This window comes from Balaenoptera acutorostrata, chromosome 9 (assembly GCF_949987535.1).
Source record: "Balaenoptera acutorostrata chromosome 9, mBalAcu1.1, whole genome shotgun sequence".
NCBI classification, from domain to species: Eukaryota; Metazoa; Chordata; class Mammalia; order Artiodactyla; family Balaenopteridae; genus Balaenoptera; species Balaenoptera acutorostrata.
Window position 1 is genome coordinate 56231780 of NC_080072.1, and position 23546 is coordinate 56255325.

Consider the following 23546-nt stretch of genomic DNA (forward strand, 5'->3'; position numbering starts at 1 on the left):
AAAAAAATGTGTATAAATTGCCTTACATGTAGTCAGGGCTCAGTAAATCTTAGTCCCTTACCTGGCCCTTCCCCCAAACTCCATGACAATAATCCAGTACTCCAAGTTCTGAGCCTTTTATGTGCATGCTGGGGACCGCTCACCCACAGAAGATGGGGACACTGAGTTCAGCACAATGGACAAATGCATAACTTCCTCACTCTTGGGTCCTGCTCTTTTATGTTCCTCTGGTTGGTTGGTTGGTTGCCTTTTGAGACTTTTGAGAGCATATATGTTTGGGTTTGCCCACAGCTTTATGCAGTGTGGTTTAGCTACAGAGCATAGTCTTAGCATTCCTTCTCCCATAATGAACCCTTCACCCTGCCCAACAGCTATCAAGCTGCAAAGGAGTTTGTGGTTCCTTGAAGCCCACATCACCTTCAGGAGATTTTTTTGTAGCTGCTTTTCATCTCAGAAATTATTCCCTGCCACACAAATGGTCTATCAGTCCATTTCTGGAGACTTAACTGAGTGCCAGCTCATGTGCCACACATCAGAAATAATTACTATAATGACTGAGGCTGGCAGTTACTGGGCATTTATATGTGTGCAATAGCACTAAGTGCGTTACACACATGATCTCATCTATTCTTAATAAAATATTGGGATGGGTGGTTACTCCATTTCAAAGATGAGAAAACCGAGGATTAGAAAGGCTTGGTAACCTGCTCAAGACTGCACTATTTGCAGAACTATGCTTCAAAACCCTGTCTGATTCCAAAGCTCAGAGTTCTTTCCCTGCCATAGGAATCTCCCCAGTCTCTTAATGGGAGATAGAAACCCAGAAACAAACACCTCATTCGTTGCAAATAGCCCTTTGTTTCTGATTATAAAAATTGGTTCAGAATATAAAGCCCTACTCTGGGGAGGAGGGTTAAGGAGCTGGGGTGAGAGGAAGACTTACTTTTTGAGTACTTTTTTGTACTTGGTGAATTTTTGAACTGTGTAGTTATTTTTCTTTTAACCTAATGACGGGAGGGGGGGAGGGAGGCGGGTAGGATATGCCACCCCAAAACGTGCCACTTTGACATGTGGGTTATTTTGAGCTGAAGGCAATCAAGACCCAGCACTTAGGAAAAGCTTTTTACCTCTCCCTTAACTGCCTAAAACAATTTAGAAAGGGGGCCTGTACCAAGAAGAGAGCTGTTACCAGAGACAAGTATTTCATCTAAGAGACATATCCGCATGGCAGGGCAAACATCTGCTCTTCTCACCTTTCTGTGAATTGCTTCCCCCTCTTTGAAGGCCCAGACTCCTATCCCTTTCCTTAGTTCAGGATGGTAGATAAACCTCAATTGCCCGGTTGCCTTTGAGTCTCATATATTTGCAGAAATTTGGTTTTCTTCTATTAATCTGCCTTTTTATTATGGGGGTGGGACGTCTCTGCCAAGAACCTAAAAGGGTAGAAGGAAAATTATTTTTCCTCCCCTACACCAGTTTTTTTAAACCAATTAAAACATAGTAGAACATTTAGAAACTACAGCTAGTAATAAAAATCATTCCTAACCCCACTTCACACAGATACTCATATCTGCCTTTTTCTCTAGGCACACGCTAAAAAATGGGATTATATTTACACACGCCATTTTTTGTAACCTGCTTTTTTTCTCATATTACTATCTTATGACATTACTTTTCATGTCTATGAATATAGATCTGATGGTACTGATGAAGTTCAGGTGGCTTCCAAGCCCTTTTATATGTGAGAATGCTGAGATGAATTTTGAACGGGAATTTGCAGCATCCTGTCACAGCGGGAGGCAGGGACAGCGGGCTCACCGCAGGGCATGCTGGGCCCTGTGCTGCTGGCGCAGGGAACCGAGAGGCCAGGGGCGGGGCCCGGGCCGGGAGGCGGGCCCGAGGGTGGGTCCGGGCCGGGTCAGGGCTGGTGTCCGCTGGTCTCCCCACTTCCAGCTCTCTGGCGTGGCTAGAGCTGAGTGGAGTAGTGATCGAGCTGCGGAGGTTCATGGCTGGGACCGGCTCCTGGAGGGTAACTTTGGTTCTCCTCTGGCTCTAAACGCGGTGGCACCGGCGGGCAGGCGTCCCCGCCGGGGAGAGCTGCAGACTAGGTCACGCGAGTGCCCAGACCTTGCTAGACTTCAGACCTGCGGGCGCCCATGGCGCAGGTCAGTCACTTTGACGCTGAGGCCCCCAGGCAACCAGGAGGCTTGGGGAGGCGGCCACCATCAGGGATGGTGGTGGAGTGGCCCAAGGGGAGATTTAGGACGTTTCTGGACCCCAAAGTGTCTATTCTCTGTGTTCTTAATGAAACCTTTTAAAAATTAGGAAATAAGACATACACAAAAATAGAATAATATAACCAGTCTCTATGTACTCATTACCCAGCTTAGTCACATCTTAGTATTTTCCTATATTTGCTTCAGCTGCTTTGTTCTTTAGGCAATGAAGCATTAAATATATAGCTGAATGTCTCTGTGTAACCCTCCCTAATTCCATTTCCTTCTCTCCCTGTAGGTCATTGCCATCTTGAATTTGGGGCTTATCAATTTATCAACTCAATGTGTGTTTTTATGCCTCTAGTAGGTACGTATTTATCCACAAAAATAGATGGCATGTTTTGCATGTTTTAATCTTTATATAAACGGTATTCTCCTGTAACTATTCCTGAATTTCCTTTCATCCCCCCTCAGCATTTTTGAGATTCATTCAATATAACTGCTGTATAATATTTCATTTTGTGATTATACTCCAGTTCATTTAAACATCCCTCTGTTCAATAAATAATCACAAAATGAACATTCTTGGACATGCCTCCAAATACACAGGTGTGATAATTTTTTAGAATATATTCCTAGGAGTGTATTTGCTGAATCATGGTGTACACACAGCTTCCCCTTGGCCAGATAGTGCTCCCCAAGGTGATCATAAATCATTTTACATTCCTACCAGCAATGTATAAAAGTTCATATTGTTCTATGTGGTTGCCAAACTTGATTTACTTTAATAAAGCTTTAAAAAGTTTCTTTTTTAACCAAGTTCAAATTGCATCTCTTCTATTTGCTCTCAATTATACCTAGTATGAATTATTTTGCCTCTCTAAGCCTGGGTTTTCTTATCTGTAAAAGGGGGATAATGATACTTACCTTGCTATGATGAGTAGGAGGATTAAAGAAAATAATGCATATAAAAATGCATACTCAAAAAAAAATGCATACTCAGATGCCTGGCTAGAATTTGATAGGTACTCCAAAAATAGTAGTAGTAGGAGGAGTAATAGTAGTAGTAATAATAACAATAATAATAATAAATGGTAAATTTATATTGAGTTCTTGCTATGTCAGGCGTTGTCCTATGTGCTTGAAGCTCATTGTCTCAATTACTTGTAATAGCAACCATATGAGGTTGGTATAAGTATTAGTGTAGTTTTTCAGGTGAGGGAGCCAAGGTGTATATAGTTCAAGCAAATTGCTCAAAGTCACAGAGATAGTAAGAGGTACTGCTGGATTCAAATCTCAGGTTTGTCAGAGTTTGGACTTTGAAACTGCAGACAACGGAGTATCACTGAAGGAGAATAATTCATTTATTTGCCTGACAGCGGTTTGTGCTACCCCATAAATAGTGATCATTATTATTATGTCGATGAGGCAGTGTAGAGAGGAGGAAGGAGAAAAGGTTGGAGTTAGATGACCCACTTTGTGCCTGGCTCCGTGCTAGGCATTAGGGATGCACTAGGGACCAAAACACTTTCCTTGAGGTTGCCTGGAGTCTGGTTCAGTGTTTCTCAAGACCTGGTTCCTGGACCATCTGCCTGTCAATGACCCTGGCTGCCTGTTCAACATGCAGATTCCCAACTCCCCCCTCCCCAGAGATTCTGATTCTGTTTCTGGAGGAACATTATGAGCAGAGATTCTGACATTTACACAAGTTTGAGAGTCACTGATCTTGCTGGTGAGGAAGACAAGTAAACAGATGGCTACAATACAGAATGGTAAGAGTTACAAAGGCAGGTCCTGGAAGAGTTTCTGGAGGAAGTCTGGTCTGAGCTGAGACCTGTCAGATAAGAAAAAGCCAAGGGGGCAGAAAGGGTAGATTCAAGCTGAAGGAAAAATGAGAGAAGTGGCTCTTTTAGAGAAGAGAATTTTAAAGTATTTTAGTGTGACTGGAGTGCAGAATGAAGCAATGAGGCTGCAGAAGTGGGCAGAAATGTCACAAAGGTCACAGAGCCTTGCTGGTCATGTCAGGGAGTTTGGACTACCCTACAGGTAGTGGGAAATTTATTTTTTTGGGAGAGGGCATCGATAGTTTTGAATTTAAGAAAGAACCCTGTGGGGACTGCCCTGGTGGTCCAGTGGTTAAGACTCTGTGCTCCCAATGCAGGGGGCCCGGGTTCGATCCCTGGTCAAGGAACTAGATCCCGCATGCTGCAACTAAAAGCCCGCATGCTGCAACTAAAAGATCCCGAACACTGAAAGGAAGATCCCTCACGCAGCAATGAAGATCCCGCACGCAGCAACGAAGATCCCGAGTGCCGCAAGTAAGACCCAGTGCAGCCAAATGAATAAATAAATAAATATTAAAAAAAGAAAAAAAAAGAAAGAACCCTGTGGTAGACACAATGTAAAGAATAGGCTGCAGGACTGGAATAGGGCAAGAATTTCCTCAGGGCAATCAGGAAGGGAACAGGCACTACTGACTAGGACTGAGACAATGGCAGGGAGAGAAGGTGGGAAGTAGACAGATACAAGAATCCATATGGGTGATAACTGATTGGATACGGCTGGATGCGGATAGGGAGGAGTTAAGACTTTCTTTAGGAAACTGGGTCAATGGTTGTGAATTTCATCGTAGTTAAAAAAAACACTGGAAGAGAAACCAGTGTGGAGGGAAAATGACAAGATCACTTTAGGACATACTGAATTTGAGATCCTTATGAAATACCCAAGTAGAGCCCTCCAGAAGATAGGTGGAAATCTTGCTAGTTACTCACTCAATATCCTCTCCCCCTTCTTCTCTCCTAACAGAAGCCAGCGTTGTTTGGGACAGTGAAGTGCCCAGTTAAAACATTCACGCTCCTAGACTCTCTTGCCAGTCTTCCCAGACTCTCTGTGGTTGGTCATGAGATCCAGTTCCGACCAATAAGCTCTAAGTGGACATCCTTGAGTGGAGGTTCTGGAAAAGCTATTGTTTTCCTAATAACAATGTACAGGCCCAGGCGGCATTTGCGCTTCACCCTGTCCTTCCCTCTTACTGCCTAAACAGGGTTGCTATGCTTGGACAAGATACAACCATTTTGTAACCTTGAGGATGAAGGCTTATGCTAAGGAAGGTAGAGGAGGGAGACAGAAGGATTTGGACATTATGGAGCTGTTGTATGGCCCTGGGCTGTTTACCATCTGAGAAAAATAAACCCTAATTTAGTTAAGCCACGGGGACTGGTTTTCTGTCACCTGCACAAAACACGATCTTAATTGATTCAAGGGCGAAAGCTCTGGAGACCGATCTGGGTTAGAGATAGTGATTTAGGTCAGCATCTAGATGGTAACTGACAGTGTTTGGGTCGATACAAGAAAACCAGGCACCCAAAATGCACAAAAGTAAGAGATTCTTATGGGTTAAAGGACAGAGAGGGCTCAGTTTGTGGGCAATGTTGAAAGGAGGAATTCCTGTTCACAGGGCAAGTGTCTTTAGGTTACTTTTTTGTTGTTGATGTTTCCATAACTTAATTCAAAACAAAACAATCAATTTAGGGCTATTCAATTCATACTCAACCCACCTGAAATTTATTTTGTAACAACTTTCCAGGTGCTTAAGCAAGGGCTGATGGCTCTGGTCATAAGTGTGGTGACTTACTTCCCAGGGTGTGGCATGTTTGGGGCTCAGGAGCTGACTTGGTAAACCTCAGCTGTCCTCTGTTTTTCCTGGAGCAAGTACCCCCGGAGTTCCTTCTGGGAAGGTTGGTGCGAGGGCTGCTGGCCCAGGACCTGTGTTGCAATTTAACCGGCCTGTCCTATCTTTTGTCAAGATTATTTGTCACAGCGTCCTAATTGATTAAGAAGCCAATCAGGCTAATTTTCCTGATTCCTCTCTTCTCCCCACCTTGCCCCCAACAAAAAAAATCCCCAGGCCAAAAATCTATTCTCCCTAACACATGGAAACATGTTATTCCCTCTCTTGAACACTTTTGTGGTCTCTAGGATAAAGCCCAAATGCCTTATTACAGCATATTAAGCCCCAATCTTTCCATCCTCGATCCCTGATAATTGCCTCCACCACTCCCCCATCTCTGCACGCATGGGCAGCCACCCTGAATGTCTCATTCTGCCCACATTCCTCTTGCCCTTTCAAGCCCTTGCAGGCTGTTTTCTTGCCCAATAATGCTTTCTCCATCTCCTGCACTGACTGCCTACCCACACATACTCACTGCAGCCAGATTCATTTGCTGGTCTTCCAGCAGCCAGGAATAGCTGGAAACCCAGGAGCAATCCACTTCCTACTTCTCCCTCAGTCCCTCCCCCACCACCCATCCCCAGTCTCTCTCCAACTCCTGTTGATTCTATCCCCTAAACATCTGTAAATTTGTCCTCTCCTCTCTGTCACTCCTGATACTAACCAAATCACTGCAAGTCTCTTTAGGAGCCTCCATGTCTTCAGTCTTTCCTAATTCAATCAATCCGTCCTCCCCTCTGCACATTTACCCAGGTCGATCTCTTCCTTAAAACCCTGTAGGTCCCTAAGGGAATCGTCCCTGCAGAACTCTCAAGCCTCATTTTCTACATTCCAGGAGCTGAGAGAATTCAAATCCAGTGTTGTCCACAGTCCTCTCGGTCCTGCACAGCCCCTCTTCTGAGCTCCTGCAGGACCAGCCTGGCACAGTAGTTAAGAACATGGCCGCTGGCACCAGAGTGCCTAGATTCCAGCCTCTGCTCAGCCACTATTAGCTGGGTGCTCTTGGGTGAAACCTCACCATCAGTCAGTTTCATTACTGGTAAACGAGAGCTACAGGTAGCCCTCATTCATGGGGTTGTGAGAAAGATTTTAGAAGGTAATGTGTTTTTTTTTTTAAAGCTTTTGTTTTTAAAATTTTTATTTATTTATATTTTATTTTTGGCTGTGTTGGGTCTTCGTTTCTGTGCGAGGGCTTTCTCTAGTTGCGGCAAGCGGGGGCCACTCTTCATCGCGGTGCGCGGGCCTCTCACTGTCGTGGCCTCTCTTGTTGCGGAGCACAAGCTCCAGACGCGCAGGCTCAGTAATTGTGGCTCACGGGCCTAGTTGCTCTGCGGCATGTGGGATCTTCCCAGACCAGGGCGCGAACCCGTGTCCCCCGCATTGACAGGCAGATTCTCAACCGCTGCGCCACCAGGGAAGCCCAAGAAGGTAATGTTGAAAAGTCCTCAGAACAGTGTCAGGAACAGAGTAAACATTACATAAGTGTTAACTATTATAATTGTTTGTTACACCTCATTTCTGTGCTTGAAATGTGTCTATCTTGTCCTCTTCTATTGTCTAGAATAGTGCCAGAGACACTGGCAGCAGGTGGCTGTGGCTAGAGTATGGGAGTGGGGGACAGATTGTGAGAGGAAATACAGGGAGACTAGGGGCCAAGGAAGTTTAGCTACCTCAAGGAGTGTGAAATTGGCTTTTTGTTCTCTGTAATCCAAGTTTCATCTTAGTTTAGAAACAGGTCTTATGGGAAAATCAGGCCCAAATGTTCCCCAGTATCTTCCCTGTGCCTGGTGGACAGTATGATTCCCTGCGCTTCACCAAGGAGGCTTTCTCCTCCTTTCAGAGTAATAATACCACAATACCCTGAGATGTATTGATGTCATTCCATTTCCAGGTACTGTATTTAGCAATTATTTTTTGAATTTAATCTAAACATGAAGTGGGTACTACTGCTTCCCCATTTTATAGATGGGGAAACCTTAGCGAGGTTAAATTACAGCTTTTTTTAAAAAATTTATTTATTTATTTTTGGCTGCATTGGGTCTTCCTTGCTGCGTGCGTGCTTTCTCCAGTTGCGGTGAGCGGGGGCTACTCTTCGTTGCGGTGCGTGGGCTTCTCATTGCGGTGGCTTCTCTTGTTGCGGAGCACGGGCTCTAGGCGCGCGGGCTTCAGTAGTTGGGGCACGAGGACTCAGTAGTTGTGGCTTTTGGGCTCTAGAGCGCAGGCTCAGTAGTTGTGGCGCACGGGCTTCATTGCTCCGCAGCATGTGGGAACTTCCCAGACCAGGGCTTGAACCCTTGTCCCCTGCATTGGCAGGCGGATTCTTAACCACTGCGCCACCAGAGAAGCCCCTAAAGTACAGGTTATTAAGAGGTGAGTTTGGGATACAAGGTCATGTTTGCCACTTTCCAAAGCCAATACCCTTAACTGCTATTCAGATTGCTTCATAAAAGTGGATTTGTCACTTAATCTGAAAAATATCTGCAGATTTACTCACATGCTAGACCCAGTTCTGGGCACTGGGAACATAAATTGAATATAGGAGATCCTTTCTCTCCAGGAACTCATAGCTGCCTTGTGGGTACAAACTAGTCAACAGGCAATGAAGCCAAGTGTGGGAAATGCACAGGGAGCTAGAAAGCAAGGGTAAAGAAGCACTAACTGCCTGAATAGTGGGGCTTGGGGTCCAGCCATAGAAGTGGCAGTTAAGTCTCAAAGTTTGGGATTGGGAGTGATGATCACACTAATGATGTTTCTGGAAACATAAGCATCGGCAGGTGCATAAAACATTTATTCTTTAATGCTTATCATGTACTGTAAGTGACAACAGGAAGCTCCAAAATGATCTGTATTATTTTATTCTATTTTAACAAAACAAATACATACACACACACAGAAAAATGTTTGGCCAGTTATATACCAAAATATCAGTATTATCAGTGGTTACTACCAAGTGATGAAATTTCAAGTGATTCTTTATACATACATTTTTTATTGTGGATTATATTTTTATTTGTATAAATACATTTTATATTATGAAACATAATTTTATTGTAGAAATGTAAATTGGTACAACCACTTTAGAAAACTATTTGGTGTTATCTAATAAATTTGAAGATGCAAAGACACTTCCATTCACAGGTAACATGTTAAAGAAACTTTTGCACATGTGTATCAGATTTGCAAAAAAGGAAGGTTCAGGGTAGAATTGGTTGTAATAGCAAAAATGGGAAACAACTTATATCCATCTCAGGAAAATGGATAAATCCACTGTGGCTGTCATACAAGAGGAGACTTTTTTTATTTTTAATTTAAATTTTTTTCTTTTTTTGCCACACTGCTTGCGGGATCTTAGTTCCCCGACCAGGGATTGAACCCGGGCCCACAGCAGTAAAAGCACAGTGTCTTAACCACTGGACTGCCAGGGAATTCCCCAGAAGACTTATTATAAAAGACTAAAAATGAAGAAACTACAGATTTATGGCATAACATGGATGACTCTTAAAAGAATAATGTGGAGCTTAAAAAAGCAAATCTCAGAAGAATACTTATTACATGAGTCCACTTTTATAAAATTCAAAAAATACAAAATTCATGCTCAGGGATACATTCATGTGATAAAAGTATATAGAAAAGTAAAGGAATGATAAAAACAAAATTCAGGAAGGTGGTTGCTTCTGGAAGGAGGAAAGTGATGAGATTGAAGGACACACAAGGGCTTAAGGAATCGAATTCTATCCCTTAAGCTGGGTGGTGACTATATCAAGATTCACTTCATCATTATTCTTGATACTTTATATATAAGTGATATATTATTTTATGTATCATATATTTCATCATAAAACTTTTCCTCATCTATATTGTTAATTTTTTCATAATGAATGTGTATTGCTTGTTATATTAAACAGAGAAAGTAAATAACAAATGTAGTAACACTTTAAAAATTCTTCTTCTCTTGTACCTTTTCCATCCTTGTCTTTTTATGTCATTCATTTACCACATATTCACTGAGAACTTAATCTGTATCAAACTGTGTGTTGGGGATACAGTGGTGTTACACAGTGCCTGTACTTGTGGAACTTACCTTCATGCGTGCCCTCCATATCCCTATAAAAGTCTCAGAGTTAGGCTTCATTCTCAATATTTTACAAATTCATTAGCAATTTTTCTTAACATAGCTGTTAAGCACCCATGCTGTGAAGCTAGAATGCCTAAATTCAAATCCTGGCTCTGCTGCCAACTAGTCATGTATATTCAGGCGAGTTACTCAACCTCCTTGTACTTTAATGTCCCTAACTATGAAATGGGGAAAAGAACAGTATCTAAATACCTCACAGGGTTGTTGTAAGATATAACTAAGTTAATGTTTATAAAGGACTCAGAACAGGGCCTGGCCCATGGTTAAGTAATAAATTAATAAATTTAATAAATGTTACCTTATTATTATTATTGTTCTATGACTATTCCCTGAGCACCAATTCTGTGTCAGGCCTAAGTGAGGGACTGGAGATACGGAGGTAGAATGTGACAGGGGCTGGAGACCAGCTCCTAAACAGACTACTGTGAGGGGTGAGAAGGGCTATGGTGGAAGGAAACCCAAGGGCTGCAGGAACAGAGAGAGGCCCCAACCCAGGCTGGCTGTCAGGAGACTCTTCCCAGAGAGGCTTGGGGCTGTGTCCCCAGGTTGCAGTCTATTGCATTTGGGTGATGCTCTAATATCCCCTATGAATGGGGGCTAGGAAGTGTTGATAGGCTGCCATGACTGTGCCTCGCTGTTAGAGAGGCCAAGAGGTAACTTGTAGATCATAAGGTCACTTAATCTGTGGTGAGCCTACACACTCAGTCTTGGTGGATTCAAATTTTCCTTTGCAGTTATGAAGTTATGGCGCAATGTATCTTGTGTGGAAAAGATGGATTACAGCTGGGATTTCTTTAGTTGTTTTGGGAACTAGTAGAAAGGGTTTCCAGTAGGAATCTGGTTCAAAGCTTTCAAATTTGGGTTCTCATTTGTTAGTTGAAAAATAAATATAGGCTTTGGAAATAACCTAAATACCTAGTGTTAAGGGAATAGTAACATGGATATTTAATAATTAAGTAAACTGTGGTTTATCTATAAAATTGAATATGACTATTAATATATTTACAAGGATTTTTTAATGGCATGAGAAATGCTTATGAAAAAATATGCTGTATAAAGGCATTATTAGCTCTATCATGTGAAAAGGAATCCATAGGTAAAACGCTCGAAGAAAATATACTTAAAGGTTGATAATGGTTATTGCTAGTTGGTGAGATTATAGGTGATTTCCTTTATTTTTTACACTTTTTTGGATATTTTCTAATTTTTCCAACATGAGAATGTATTTTAAAGAAAGCTTTATTAAGACATAACTCACATGCCACACAGTTCCACTATTTAGAACATTTAGTGTACAATTTAAAGTACACAATTTGGATTTCCCTGGTGGCGCAGTGGTTAAGAATCCACCTGCCAATGCAGGGGACACGGGTTCGAGCCCTGGTCCTGGAAGATCTCACATGCCATGGAGCAACTAAGCCCGTGAGCCACAACTACTGAGCCTGTGCGCTAGAGCCCGTGAGCCACAACTACTGAGCCCGTGTGCTGCAACTACTGAAGCCCGTGAGCCTAGGGCCCGTGCTCCGCAACAAGAGAAGCAACCACAACAAGAAGCCCCCGCACCGCGATGAAGAGTAGCCCTTGCTCACCGCAACTAGAGAAAGCCCACGCACAGCAACAAAACAGCCAAAAATAAAAATAAATTAATTAATTTTAAAAAAAGTATACAATTCATTTTTTTGTTGTTGCATATTTAGAGTTGTGCAACCATTACCACAAACTAATTTTAGAACACTTTCATCATCCCCAAAGAAACCAGTGGGTACCCACTAGCAGTCACTCTGCATTCCTATTCCCTCTCTCAGCCAACAACTGATTTATTTTCTATTCTATAGACTTGCCTGCTCTGGATGTTTTATATAAACAGAATCATACAATATGTACCCTTTAGTGTTTGACTTCTTTGATGCAGCATAGTTTTCTAGGCTCATCCACGTTGTAACATGTATCAGTATTTCATTTCTTTTTATTGCCAAATAATATTCCATTGTATGGATATTCCACATTTTATTAATTCGCTTATCAGTTGATGGAATTTGCTTTGTTTCCACTCTTTGGCTATTGAGAGTAATGCTGCTATGAACATCCTTGTACAATTTTTTGTGGACATATGTTTTCAAGTCTTTTGAAGTAGAATTATATATATTTATATATATATATACCTAAAAGTAGAATTGTTAGGTCATATGGTAACTCCACTTAGCATTTTAAGGAACTGTTTTTCAAAGTGGCTGCATCATTTTACATACCAGCAATGTATGAGTGTTCTAATTTCTCCATATCTTTGTTAACAATTGTTAATGCTTGTCTATTTATTTATTTATTTATTTGGCTGCACCTGGTCTTAGTTGCAGCGCGCAGGATCTTTGCTGCCACGTGCAGGATCTTCATTGCGGTGTGGGGAATCTTTAGTTGCGGCATATGGGAACTTTAGTTGTGGCATGTGAACTCTTAGTTGCAGCATGTGGGATCTAGTTCCCTGGCCAGGGATCAAGCCAGGGGCCCCTGCATTGGGAGTGCAGAGCCTTAGCCACTGGACCACGAGGGAAATCTCATATTGTTTGTCTTTTTGATTATAGCCATCTTATTGTGTGTGAAGTAGCATCTGATTGTGGGTTATTTTTTTTGAATTTTAATTATTTTTTGTACAGCAGGTTCTTGTTATCCATTTTATACACATCAGTGTATACATGTCAATCCCAATCACCCAATTCATCACCCCCACCCCCACCCCCACTTCCCCCCTTGGTGTCCATACGTTTGTTCTCTACATCTGTGTCTCTATTTCTGCCTTTCAAACCAGTTCATCTGTACCATTTTTCTAGATTTCACATATATGTGTTAATATACAATATTTGTTTTTCTCTTTCTGACTTACTTCACTATGTATGACAGTCTCTAGGTTCATCCACGTCTCTGATTGTGGTTTTGATTTGCATTTCTAGTATGGCAAATATGAACATCTTTTCATGTGATTATAGGCCACTTGTATATCTTGCTTGGGGAAATGTCTATTCAGTTGCTTTCCCCATTTTTTAGGGTTATTTTTCTTTTTTTGAGTTGTAGGAGTTCTTTATATATTCAGAATATGTCTCTTATCAGATATCTGATTTGCAAATGTTTTCTCCTATTTTTGGTATCATTTGTATCAAAAGTTTTAAATTTTGTTGAAGTCCAGTTTATCTATTTTTTCTTTTGTCACCTGTGTTTTTGGTATTTTATAAAAGAAACTATTGTCTAACCCTAGGTTACATAATAGATTTTTACTTTTATATAAACTTCTAAGAGTTTATAGTTTTAGCTCTTACATGCAAGTCTATGATCCATTTTGAGTTAAATTTTGTTTATTATGGCAGGAAGGAATCTAATTTCATTCTTTTGCATATTGATATCCAGTTGTCACAGCACCAGTTGTTGAAAAGACTATTCATTCCCTTGGCATCCTTGTTGAGAATCAACTGACCATAAATTTACAGTTTTTATTTCTCAAATCTCAATTCTATTCCATTGATCTACATGTTTATCCTTATGCCAGTACTACACTGTCTTGATTAGTGTAGGTTTGTATTAAGTGTTGAAATCGGGAAGTGTAAGTCCTCCAATTTTGTTCTTTTTATTTATTTTTTAATTTTTATTTTATGGCTGTGTTGGGTCTTCGTTTCTGTGCGAGGGCTTTCTCCAGTTGTAGCAAGCGGGGGCCACTCCTCATCGCGGTGCTCAGGCCTCTCACTATCGCGGCCTCTCCTGTTGAGGAGCACGGGCTCCAGACGCGCAGGCTCAGTAACCGTGGCTCACAGGCCCAGCCGCTCCGCGGCATGTGGGATCCCCCCAGACCAGGGCACGAACCTGTGTGCCCTGCATTGGCAGGCAGATTCTCAACCACTGCGCCACCGGGGAAGCACTGCAATTTTGTTCTTTTTTGAGATAGTTTTGGCTGTTCTGGGTTCCTTACATTTCCATGCATTGCATTTATACTAGGGGCTGGGGGGAGTTTTTTAGAAAAGAGAGAAAGGAGGACAGACATTGCTGAAGGACCTATGAAATACATTTGTGTTTTCTGAGCGACACTACTGCAGTGCACCTTTTGTCTTGGTGAGAAAAATTAATTTTTCTCTTCTAAATTTTGTCCTGGTCATGGTAGGTCCCACCCCCCTGTAACTGTTGATGTGGCAAGGTATTGATATAGCCAAGGCCTCATCCCCTGCTTTGAGTCATTTGGCTGAGTTAGGGGTTCTTTCCACATAAGGGCTCCCGCAAAGCCCTAATTTTTGCTTTACTCCTAGCAAGTATTATCACAGTCTACGGTTGTGGTCTCTACAGTTTTTATTGCAATGTCATCAGCAAATCACTTTTAGTATGTATTTTTGCATATTCATTATGAGTATACAAATATATGTATATTTATTCATTTATAAATTATATATACTTATGATTAATATACATATTAAGAACACACGAGACAGAAATTTTAGAGGACAAGATAAAAAATGACTAGAAATAGAAGTTTTCTCACACCTCAATTTTATTGATCTCTCCAGAGACTGCCATCTTGAATCTTTACTGTTTACCTCCATGTGTTCCTAGCACTCAGCCAAAGGCAGGGTACATAGCAGAAGCTCAATGTCTGCTGTTCAAAAGAAAAATTTCGATATCCCACTATTTCTATTAAAACACAGCCTATATTCCTAGGTTTTGCACCCTGCAAGTAAAGGTTCTGCATCTGTCATCCGGTAGGGTCACTTTGTAGAGAGGCTGTGGGTGCCTCATCTCTCCTTGTTTTTTCTTTTACCTTCGATTACACCTTAATTGACTTATTTCTTTAGGAAATAGCAGTTGTGTCATCCTTAACTATACTCTTCATTTCGAGCTGCTTGGTCAGGCGGAGTCCTGGGTGTTGGGATCATAAAGAATGGAAATCAAACTTTCAGATCAGGATGTATCTATCACTGGAGGATGTGAACAAAGGTCAAGGGAGCTCTTGGGGATGAGAGTCAGGGAGGGTTTCAGGAAGCTGGATTCTAAAGGACCAGTGGAAATTAGCTAAATGGAGAAGAGAGGAAGGCAGGCAGTCCCAGCTGAACTGCAGGAGCAAAGGCAGGAAGATGGGAGTGGACCCTGCACATTCCGAGCTAGGGAAGAGTTTGGTGTAGCTGAACACAAGGGGCAGGGGGCGGTTGCATTTGTGTTTTAAAAAGATCCTTGCAGCAGCTCTGAGGAGTATTAGGGTCTTGAGGCTGGTAGTAGGGGAGGCTGTTGGTTGCCTGAAGAGTAGGACACAATTATAGATTACTAGAAGGTAGAAACTTCTGGGCTTGTAAGCCCAAACGGAAGCAAGTAAACTCTGCTTTAGTGCTCTGGCTGCACTGTTTTTTAGGATCCCGAAGTCCCCCCCTCCCCCTTCTTTTTGCTCGGTCCGGGGTTTGTTGTCCTTTCCCTTTGTTCCCAGGTGACACACCTTTATCAGAAAATTATTATTTCCTGGGAGTCCCCGGCGGGGCTGGGAGTATTCGGTTCCTGAGCTCCTTTTCAGGCCTTCTGCCGAAGAAAGACACTGAGGTGCGTCTCTGCACTAGTTTAATCAAGCCAGGGCTTGATTGAAGCCTTCATCCCACCCCCGCCGCAGTAAAATCAACCCCCCTCCCCCTCCCCCCCCTCCCGCCCCCTCACCAGAAGCTCAAGCATCCAGATAGAAAACAGCCTCGGGGATGTCAGGAACGCCCAACCCACAGTCAAGGGCGTGTCGAGGCGGGGCCGGTGGCCCAGCTCACACCCCTTCCCTGGGAAGGAGGGGGCAGGGCAGTCCCAGCGCCCTCCGGCTGGGCCCTGCGCCGGCCGCGGTGGGCGGGGTCTCCGGCCGGGCGGGTCTCTGACGGCGCCGGGCCCCGCCCCTCGGGGAGGGAGAGCGGGTGGAGTGCGAGGCTGGCGCGCCAGCAGGGCCAGAGCCGGCCTGGGAACCCGCGGAACCCAGCGCAAAGAGCGGAGCGCCTGGGCGGCGGCGGCGGCGCACGCTATGGCTCCCGCCGGAGACCGCGAGGGCTACTGGGGCCCCACGACCTCCACGCTGGACTGGTGCGAGGAGAACTACGCGGTGACCTGGTACATCGCCGAGTTCTGTGAGTGCGGGTGCCGGCCTGAGGCGGGAGCGAGGGAGGGAGGGCGCCGGTCTGAAGGGGAGACGCCGCGTGAGGAAGGGAGAGGGCGGACCTGGCCGCCGGGGGAGGCACGGGGCCTGGCCGGGGGAGGTGGCGTGGGGAGAGCGGGCCAGGGGACAGGAACGGGAATGCTGCGGAGGAAGGCAGCAGCTAGGGGAATCCAGTGTGGCGGGTGAGGAGGGCCGGTCTGGACGGGTTGAGGGGGGCCTCGAGGTTGGGGGGGCGGAAGATATGTGGAGAGCCCCTGCTGGACCTTAGGGGAAGCCTGAGGGGCAGGGTTGGGAATGGGGATTCCGCTGCCTGAGGGGCAAGTGGGGGCAGCCCGAGTAGAGCTTGGGACAGTGGGGGACTCTGCTTATTTGAATGAGGGCCCGGGACACCTGCTTCTACTGTTGCTGCCACCACCTTCGTCGCAAGGACACAGGAGAAGGGAACAGGTCCTAGCTCAATCTTCCCCCAAATACGTGAAAACGCGGTCTTTCCCTTCCTCGTTCTCTGTTCCTGTGAGTCCTCCTTCGGTCACCTCCAGTGAACGGTTTTCCCGGTCTCAGATACCTACCCCCACCCTTACCCCCCAGCCCACTCTCACCCAGGATATCTTCGGGTACCAGCGATCACCTCCTTTCTGAGTACGATCATTCAGCTCTCTCCTTGCACCAGGAGTAGAAGGCAGCATCTAGTCTGTACCTTCCGGCTCGTGCCAGGTTCCTAAGAGCACAAGGGATCAAGTCCCTACTCCACTCTGCCTCCTCTCCGACCACCTGACGAAGGTTAAGGTTCTTCTGAGCGTCCACTGATTACACCTTCTGAGGACTTGGGGAAGAATCCTCCTCTAGCTGCTGCCCCTGACTGGCCCCTTGGGGTGGGGGTGGGGTGGGGTGTGTGTGTGTGTGTGTGTGTGTGTGTGTGTGTGTGTTTCCCCAGATGATTGTTCCTTCCGGCTAGGAACAGGAAAAATCTGCCACTTGTTTTTCTGTAGTTTACTGTGGTCAAGTTTTGAGAGCACAGCATTTGATCCTTCTTCAGGTACCTGCTTCTGGCAAGGTACAGAGAATATTTTTTGGCTCACTATTACTGCCTTCTTCTAATTGGCTCAACTTTCTCAGGACGTGAAGCAAAACTCTTTTTTAGCTAACCTTCCCATTGTTGGGTCTTTGTCCCAGACATGTGTTTGGCTTTGTAGGAAAGAGGCAAGACTTTCATGCCAGCTGATCCTACTTTATTGCATTCCCAGTAATTGGCTAGGATTAAAAAAAAAAAAAAAAAAAAAGAGAACTCTTTTGGTAGTTTTTAAGACTTTTAGTACTATTCTCTTTAAACTGTGATTTAGGCTGAGAGTTACTTTTCCTGAACTACTAGCTTAAATTAATAATTTTTATATAATAATGGATGAATATGGGCAAAGGGGTCATTTGTAGTATAATTACTCGGCAGCTCAAATGTTGGCAAAGGAAGTGCTTTACCAGTTTGCTGTTAGATCACGTTGGCAAGCCCATACATGGTCCAGAGGAGGTCCACGAGAGAAGGGACTTAAAATTGTGCTTTCTGAACTAGAAATTTGTAATGTGGAAAAGTGAAACTCAGGGTTCTTAAAATGTTGAATGGGCTGTGCTATAGAGCAGTTAAGCTTTCTGTATTTCTCTAGAATGTGGAATTAGAGCCTATGGGTGGAAACTGCCTGTAAGGGGAGAGGTTTTGCTTCAACATAAGGAAAATTTTAAAGTTATATTCATTGATTGGGTTGATTTGAGAGGTAGAGGACTTTCTGTCACTGAAAGTGTTCAAACAGACCTTGCTCAACTAACTCACATGGATATTGTAGGGGGAATTAATTGTTTGGTAGAGAAAAGGGGTTGGCTTTAGTTGGCCTTTAGGTCCTTTGCAGCTTTATGGGTCAATATAGGTAATAATGACTCTTAGTTTAGAATGAAGGATTAGAATCAAAAGAGAAAACTGACAGTTAAGTCATGTGAGTTATGAGACAGCAAGATACTACTGTTCTGACAGATAGCTCTGAGAAATGGGAAATGGCTTTAGTTCTTAATGACCTCAGAAGAGGAAACTCTGAGCAGCCGGCAGGGAGGGTTTTGACATAGGAATCAGGGGTTGCAAGAACAGGATGAGTGAGTGTTGGCAGCCCTTTGCACTTGTACCTTGGGAGAAAATGATCTGGAGGAGGTTGAGGTCAACCTTCTCACCCAGCAAGTGGTGTGTGTCTATCATATCTTTGAGTAAGAGACTTGATCTTTGAAAAATAGGCTGATTAGTAATGTGTTTAAAACAAATGCAACTTTATCATCATTATAATATTTACAATAATGATAGAAATATTCAGGATAATAATAATGGTGATAATAGCTATACCTAAATGCTTACTATGTACCACACTTTGCTAAGCACTTCATATATCTTACCTTTTTCGATATTTACCATAATTCCAAAAAGAAGGCATTATTATCCTTATTTCACAGATTAGGAAATTGAAACTCTAACAAGTAATTTACTAAGGTTGCAAAAAGTGGGGTAGAGGTAGTATTCAAGTTGAGGTCTGACTCTAAAGCTACTATACCATATTACTTCTATCACACATTCATTGTTTTGCCCCTGCATGCAGGGGATGAGGACAAGCATGAAGTAGTACACGATCACAGATGACAAATTGAATAACTATTCAGGAAGCCTATCTTTCAGCATTGGGGTGTGTGTGTTTCGGGTAATCTAAGGACAAGTTTGGGGAATTGCATGTAAAGATGGCAACAGTTCTTAGTCACTGAAAAACCTGAAACGCTGTCTTCTTAACGTCATCCAAGATGAGCTCATATTCCTTTTTTGTTTGGGTGGATTGTAAGAATCAGGGGAAAAGGTAGCCAGTTTCTCTTCGGTTGTGAAATACTAAGTGCCTTGATGTGCCAGAAGTTACAGGTACTTTGCATGGTAGTATGGGACAGTACAAATGACCATGCGAGTTAAAACCTGGCAAAGTAATCTTCATAATCAATGAGAAAAGTTATGAGTATTCCGTGACCTTTACACATTTTTGTCAAACATTGTAAATCCTCTTATTGTTAGTCATAAATATATGGAGAAATGAAAAAAATGTTAAAACTAATATTTAGTACACTGTACTTGAAAACACTGAGAATTAAAATGTGTTATTTCTTTGTAGAAGAACTTACCTAGAGTAATTTGAGTAGTACTTGCCTTCTTGTCATGTAACTTATGATATGGAATGAGTATTTTTTTCTATGCCTTGGTGGATTGTCATGCTCCTTTCTAACTTTGGATCAGGTTCCAACATTTCATTCTTTGCACTTTCAATATTGTGAAATATTTCTGAGAGTTCCTGTAATGCAGAGTTTTTGCTGGTGTCACTTCTGTTCCATCTTCATCCTTTTCTCACAACCCCTTTCTTCATTTGTGTCGATAAGTTTGCCTTCACTAAGTTCCTCTGGCTGCATATCTGGTCTCTCGAGTGGCAACAAGGTCAACATTGTCATGGTCAGTTATTTCTTCTATAACTCCGTTTATGTTTGATTGGGATTTTATTTCCAACACTATTACTTTTTTAAAAAATTTTTATTTTATTGAAGTATAGTTGACTTACAATGTTGTATTAATTTCTACTGTAAAGCAAAGTGATTTGGTTATACATACATACATTCTTTTTCATATTCTTTTCCATCATGGTTTATCACAGGATATTGAATATAGTTCCCTGTGCTGTACAGTAGGACCTTGTTGTTTATCCATTCTCTATATAATAGTTTGCATCTGTTAATCCCAAACTTTCAATCCATCCCTCCCCCACCCCCTTAACACTATTACTTTTTGTTTCTTTGCTGCACTTTCATCATTGTTGGCCTGTTCCACCTTTCAATTATCCATTTTTGTAACATGTCACGTACATTCATCACCAGGCGACAAGGAGGCAACTCAGCTACATGCTTTGCCATCTGTACATGAACTGAATAACAGTTGTGCAGTGACTAAACACCAACAGACTTTGCCCTGGTCTTTTATCTATAGTTAGAAATTTAGGCAGAGAGATATTTTTCTGTCAGCACTTTGAAGATATTATTCCATTGTATCCTGGCTTTTACTGTTACTGATGAGGAGTCCACCAACGGCCTAATCGTTGTTCCTTTGCAATTTATTTTGTCAAATCCACCAACAAACTTTAAAAGAAGTGACTTGGTTAGTTACCGATCGTGATGTGCTTCTATTATTTACATAGTCATTTGTGGATTGAAGATCTAGTAGTGAAGTTTGTACTGTATTCAGTTATTCACAGTTAATATACTGTGGGAACTGAAATTTGAATTGTGTTGTTGGGGAATTGGTATTGTTCAACGAAACTGTGGTAACTGAAACTTGTGCATATTAGAACTCTGCAAAGTGAAGACCGTTTGTGTATTTCTAATCCTAGTAACATTCCTAGTAAGTAGGTGGTGTTATCCCCATTTTATAGGTGAGGGAACTGAGTCTTAGAGAAGTTAAGTAACTTGCTCAGTGTCATACAGCTAGTAAGTGGCAGAAATGGTATTCAAATATAGGTCTGACAACTCTTTCTACCAAGAAACACTGTCACAGGAAGTGGAATTTCAGGTGCTGTCGTTTTTATGGAAGAAATATTTCCTAAAGGGAAGCAGAAGGGAATTCTGTGTTTTAATGATGGCCTCAAGGGAGAATTACCCTTTTTTTTCAGAATGTTTAATTTATTCAGCAAATATTTATTGAAAACTTATTTTGTCATTGACTTAAAATACAAAACTATACAAAGACTGTCTCTCTGTTCAAGGTAGCTATTAAGCCAGTAGAGGTATGAACAGATAAGTTCAAATAGGCATTTCCTACTTTCAAGGGAAATGCATTCCTAAAAATGTATTTGAAAGAAGAATGTTTAAAATTTGATATATTATAAAGGAGGGTTTATTTATCAGAAAGCTAAAAAATATTTTAAAATCCTAATTATGGGTTTCATAGGAGCTACTTCAGTCTGAGGGGGTAACCTGGCTAGTAAGACTTTCATGGATGGGGAGAATGGATGGTAACTTCTGGTAGGACCATCTAGCTATCTCCCTTTTGTCCTTGGGCTAGGATGATTCAAGCTAGGTAGGTGTTGTCTCTTCTCACAGGTTTGCTGCCCCTCTCCCCATCTATTCATAGGAATTGGGCAGAAGGGAAGCAGGGCAACCCTCAGTCTTTACGCTTTTATGATAGGATTTGCTTAGATGGCATAAAGGAGTCTGTCCTTCATTGCCAGTGCAGCACAAGACTAGAGAGGCTTTAATCAGCTGCCCCTGCTGTACACATTTGCCACTCAAGGCATCTAGCTGCTTGTACCTCCTTGCACCCTTTTCCTTTCGTTTTTTCAGGCCCCTTCCCACTATCTTCTCTGAATAGTAGCCTCAAGGAAGTGAGCGTGCTTCAGGCTTCTTTTGGCCATGGGATTCTGTGGGCTGGTGGAGTGACATCCTGTCACCTTAAGGAAGATAGTCTTTTTCCTGAGGGTTATTGATGAGCAAGCATCACTGCCTCTGACTCATAGCTCAGAAACACCGTAAGTCCACTGAAGAATGAAGGTCAAATGAAGGGTCAAATTTAGTGTACCAAAGGGTTTAGATTTAATTTATACAGTCAGAGACTGCCAGTAAATTGTTCCGGGTGCTGTGATGGACATATGTATATGGTACTTTGGAATGCAAGGAAGGGGTGCTTATTAAAAACTTAAAGCATAAAGGCTTTACAGGGCTTCCCTGGTGGCACAGTGGTTGGGAATCCGCCTGCTGATGCAGGGGACACGGGTTCGAGCCCTGGTCTGGGAGGATCCCGCATGCCACGGAGCGGCTGGGCCCGTGGGCCACGGCTGCTGAGCCGGCGCGTCTGGAGCCTGTGCTCTGCAACGGGAGAGGCCGCGATGGTGAGAGGCCCGTGCATCGCGATGAAGAGTGGCCCCCACTTGCCGCAACGGGAGAAGGCCCTCGCACAGAAACGAGGACCCAACACAGCCAAAAAAAAAAAAAAGGCTTTACAGTGTTAGTGCTGGAAGAACTGCCATACCAGCTAGCTGGTTGGTTGGTTGTGTATTTATTTATTTATTAATCATTGTGGAAAAACACACATAACATAAAATTTACCGTCTTAACCATTTTTCAGTGTACAGTTCTGTAGTGTTAAGTTTCTGTAGTGTTAAGTACACTGACACTGTTGTGCAACCAATCTCCAGAACTCTTTTCATCTTGTAAAACTGAAACTCCATTTCCATTTAACAACTCCACATTCCCTCCTCCCCCGCAGACCCTGGCAACCAATCTTCTGCTTTTTGTCTCTATGAATTTATATAAGTGGAATCAACAGTGGGTTTTTTTTTTTGTTTTTTTGGTGACTGGCTTATTTCACTTAGCATAATGTCCTTATGTAGCATTTTGTAGCATGTGTTAGAATGTCCTTCTTTCCAAAGGCTGAATAATATTTCATTGTATGTATACACTACATTTTGCTTATCCATTCATCCACTGATGGACACATGGGTTGCTTCCACCTCTTGGCTGTAGTGAATAGTGAGGCTGTGACATGGGTGTACAAATATCTCTTCAACCCAAAAGTGGAATTTCTGGATCATATGGTGACGTAGTGTCTATTTTAACTTTTTCATTAGAAAGAAGCATTTTATTATTTTCTGTCATGGGCCCCATGAATTTATTATTATTTTTATATAAATTGTAACTTATTATTATTTCTACATAAATTATAATTATTAATGTACTTTATCCCCATTTCAAATAATCAAAGGCATATGTGACTGTCAATTAGAGGAGATCTAGTCACTGTTACTACACTGTATTGATCCATGTGAGATATATGAGATAAGGTAATGTATTACCTTAATATACTGATATAATTCTAGTCCAAAGCAAAAGAGCATAATAATTTCATTGCAGCCTTATTTCAGATAAATATGATTTTTGAGATACTGAAAATAGCCAATAGAAATAATAAAAGCTAACATTATGGGACACAATGTGCAAAGCTCTATGTGTATATTATTTTATATGAACCCTTATTATAATCCTTATAACAACTCTTTTAAAGTTTAGGAAGGTTAAGTAACTTGCCCTAGGTCAACGTTATTAAGTGGCAGAGCCTAAGTGACCCAAGGGCCATTTGATTCTAAAACTATGCCCTTAACTATCATACTATCTTGCCTCCCTCCATTACTACTTTTTCAGACCCCAGTGGGTCCAGAGACCTCAGGTTGGTAACTAGTGGTCTAACCTTCTCATTTTACATGTAAGGAGAAGGACCTTGAGAGT

General features: G+C 42.5%; 1 protein-coding gene across 4 annotated transcripts in view; it reads left to right on the plus strand.

Moving 5' to 3' along the window:
* Positions 1-1917: 1917 nt before the first annotated feature.
* ACER3 (alkaline ceramidase 3) overlaps positions 1918-23546 on the plus strand; it is a 213545-nt gene continuing 191916 nt past the window's right edge. Inside the window, exons 1-2 of one of the 4 annotated variants that reach the window (XM_057552772.1) lie at positions 1918-2029; positions 2515-2583. In XM_057552772.1, the coding sequence (XP_057408755.1) occupies positions 2559-2583 (25 nt within the window). In that variant the 5' untranslated portion in view covers positions 1918-2029; positions 2515-2558. Of the gene's footprint in view, positions 2030-2514; positions 2584-15966; positions 16195-23546 lie in introns of those variants that run through there. The other 3 variants (XM_057552771.1, XM_007187570.2, XM_057552774.1) reach the window with 3 other exon arrangements.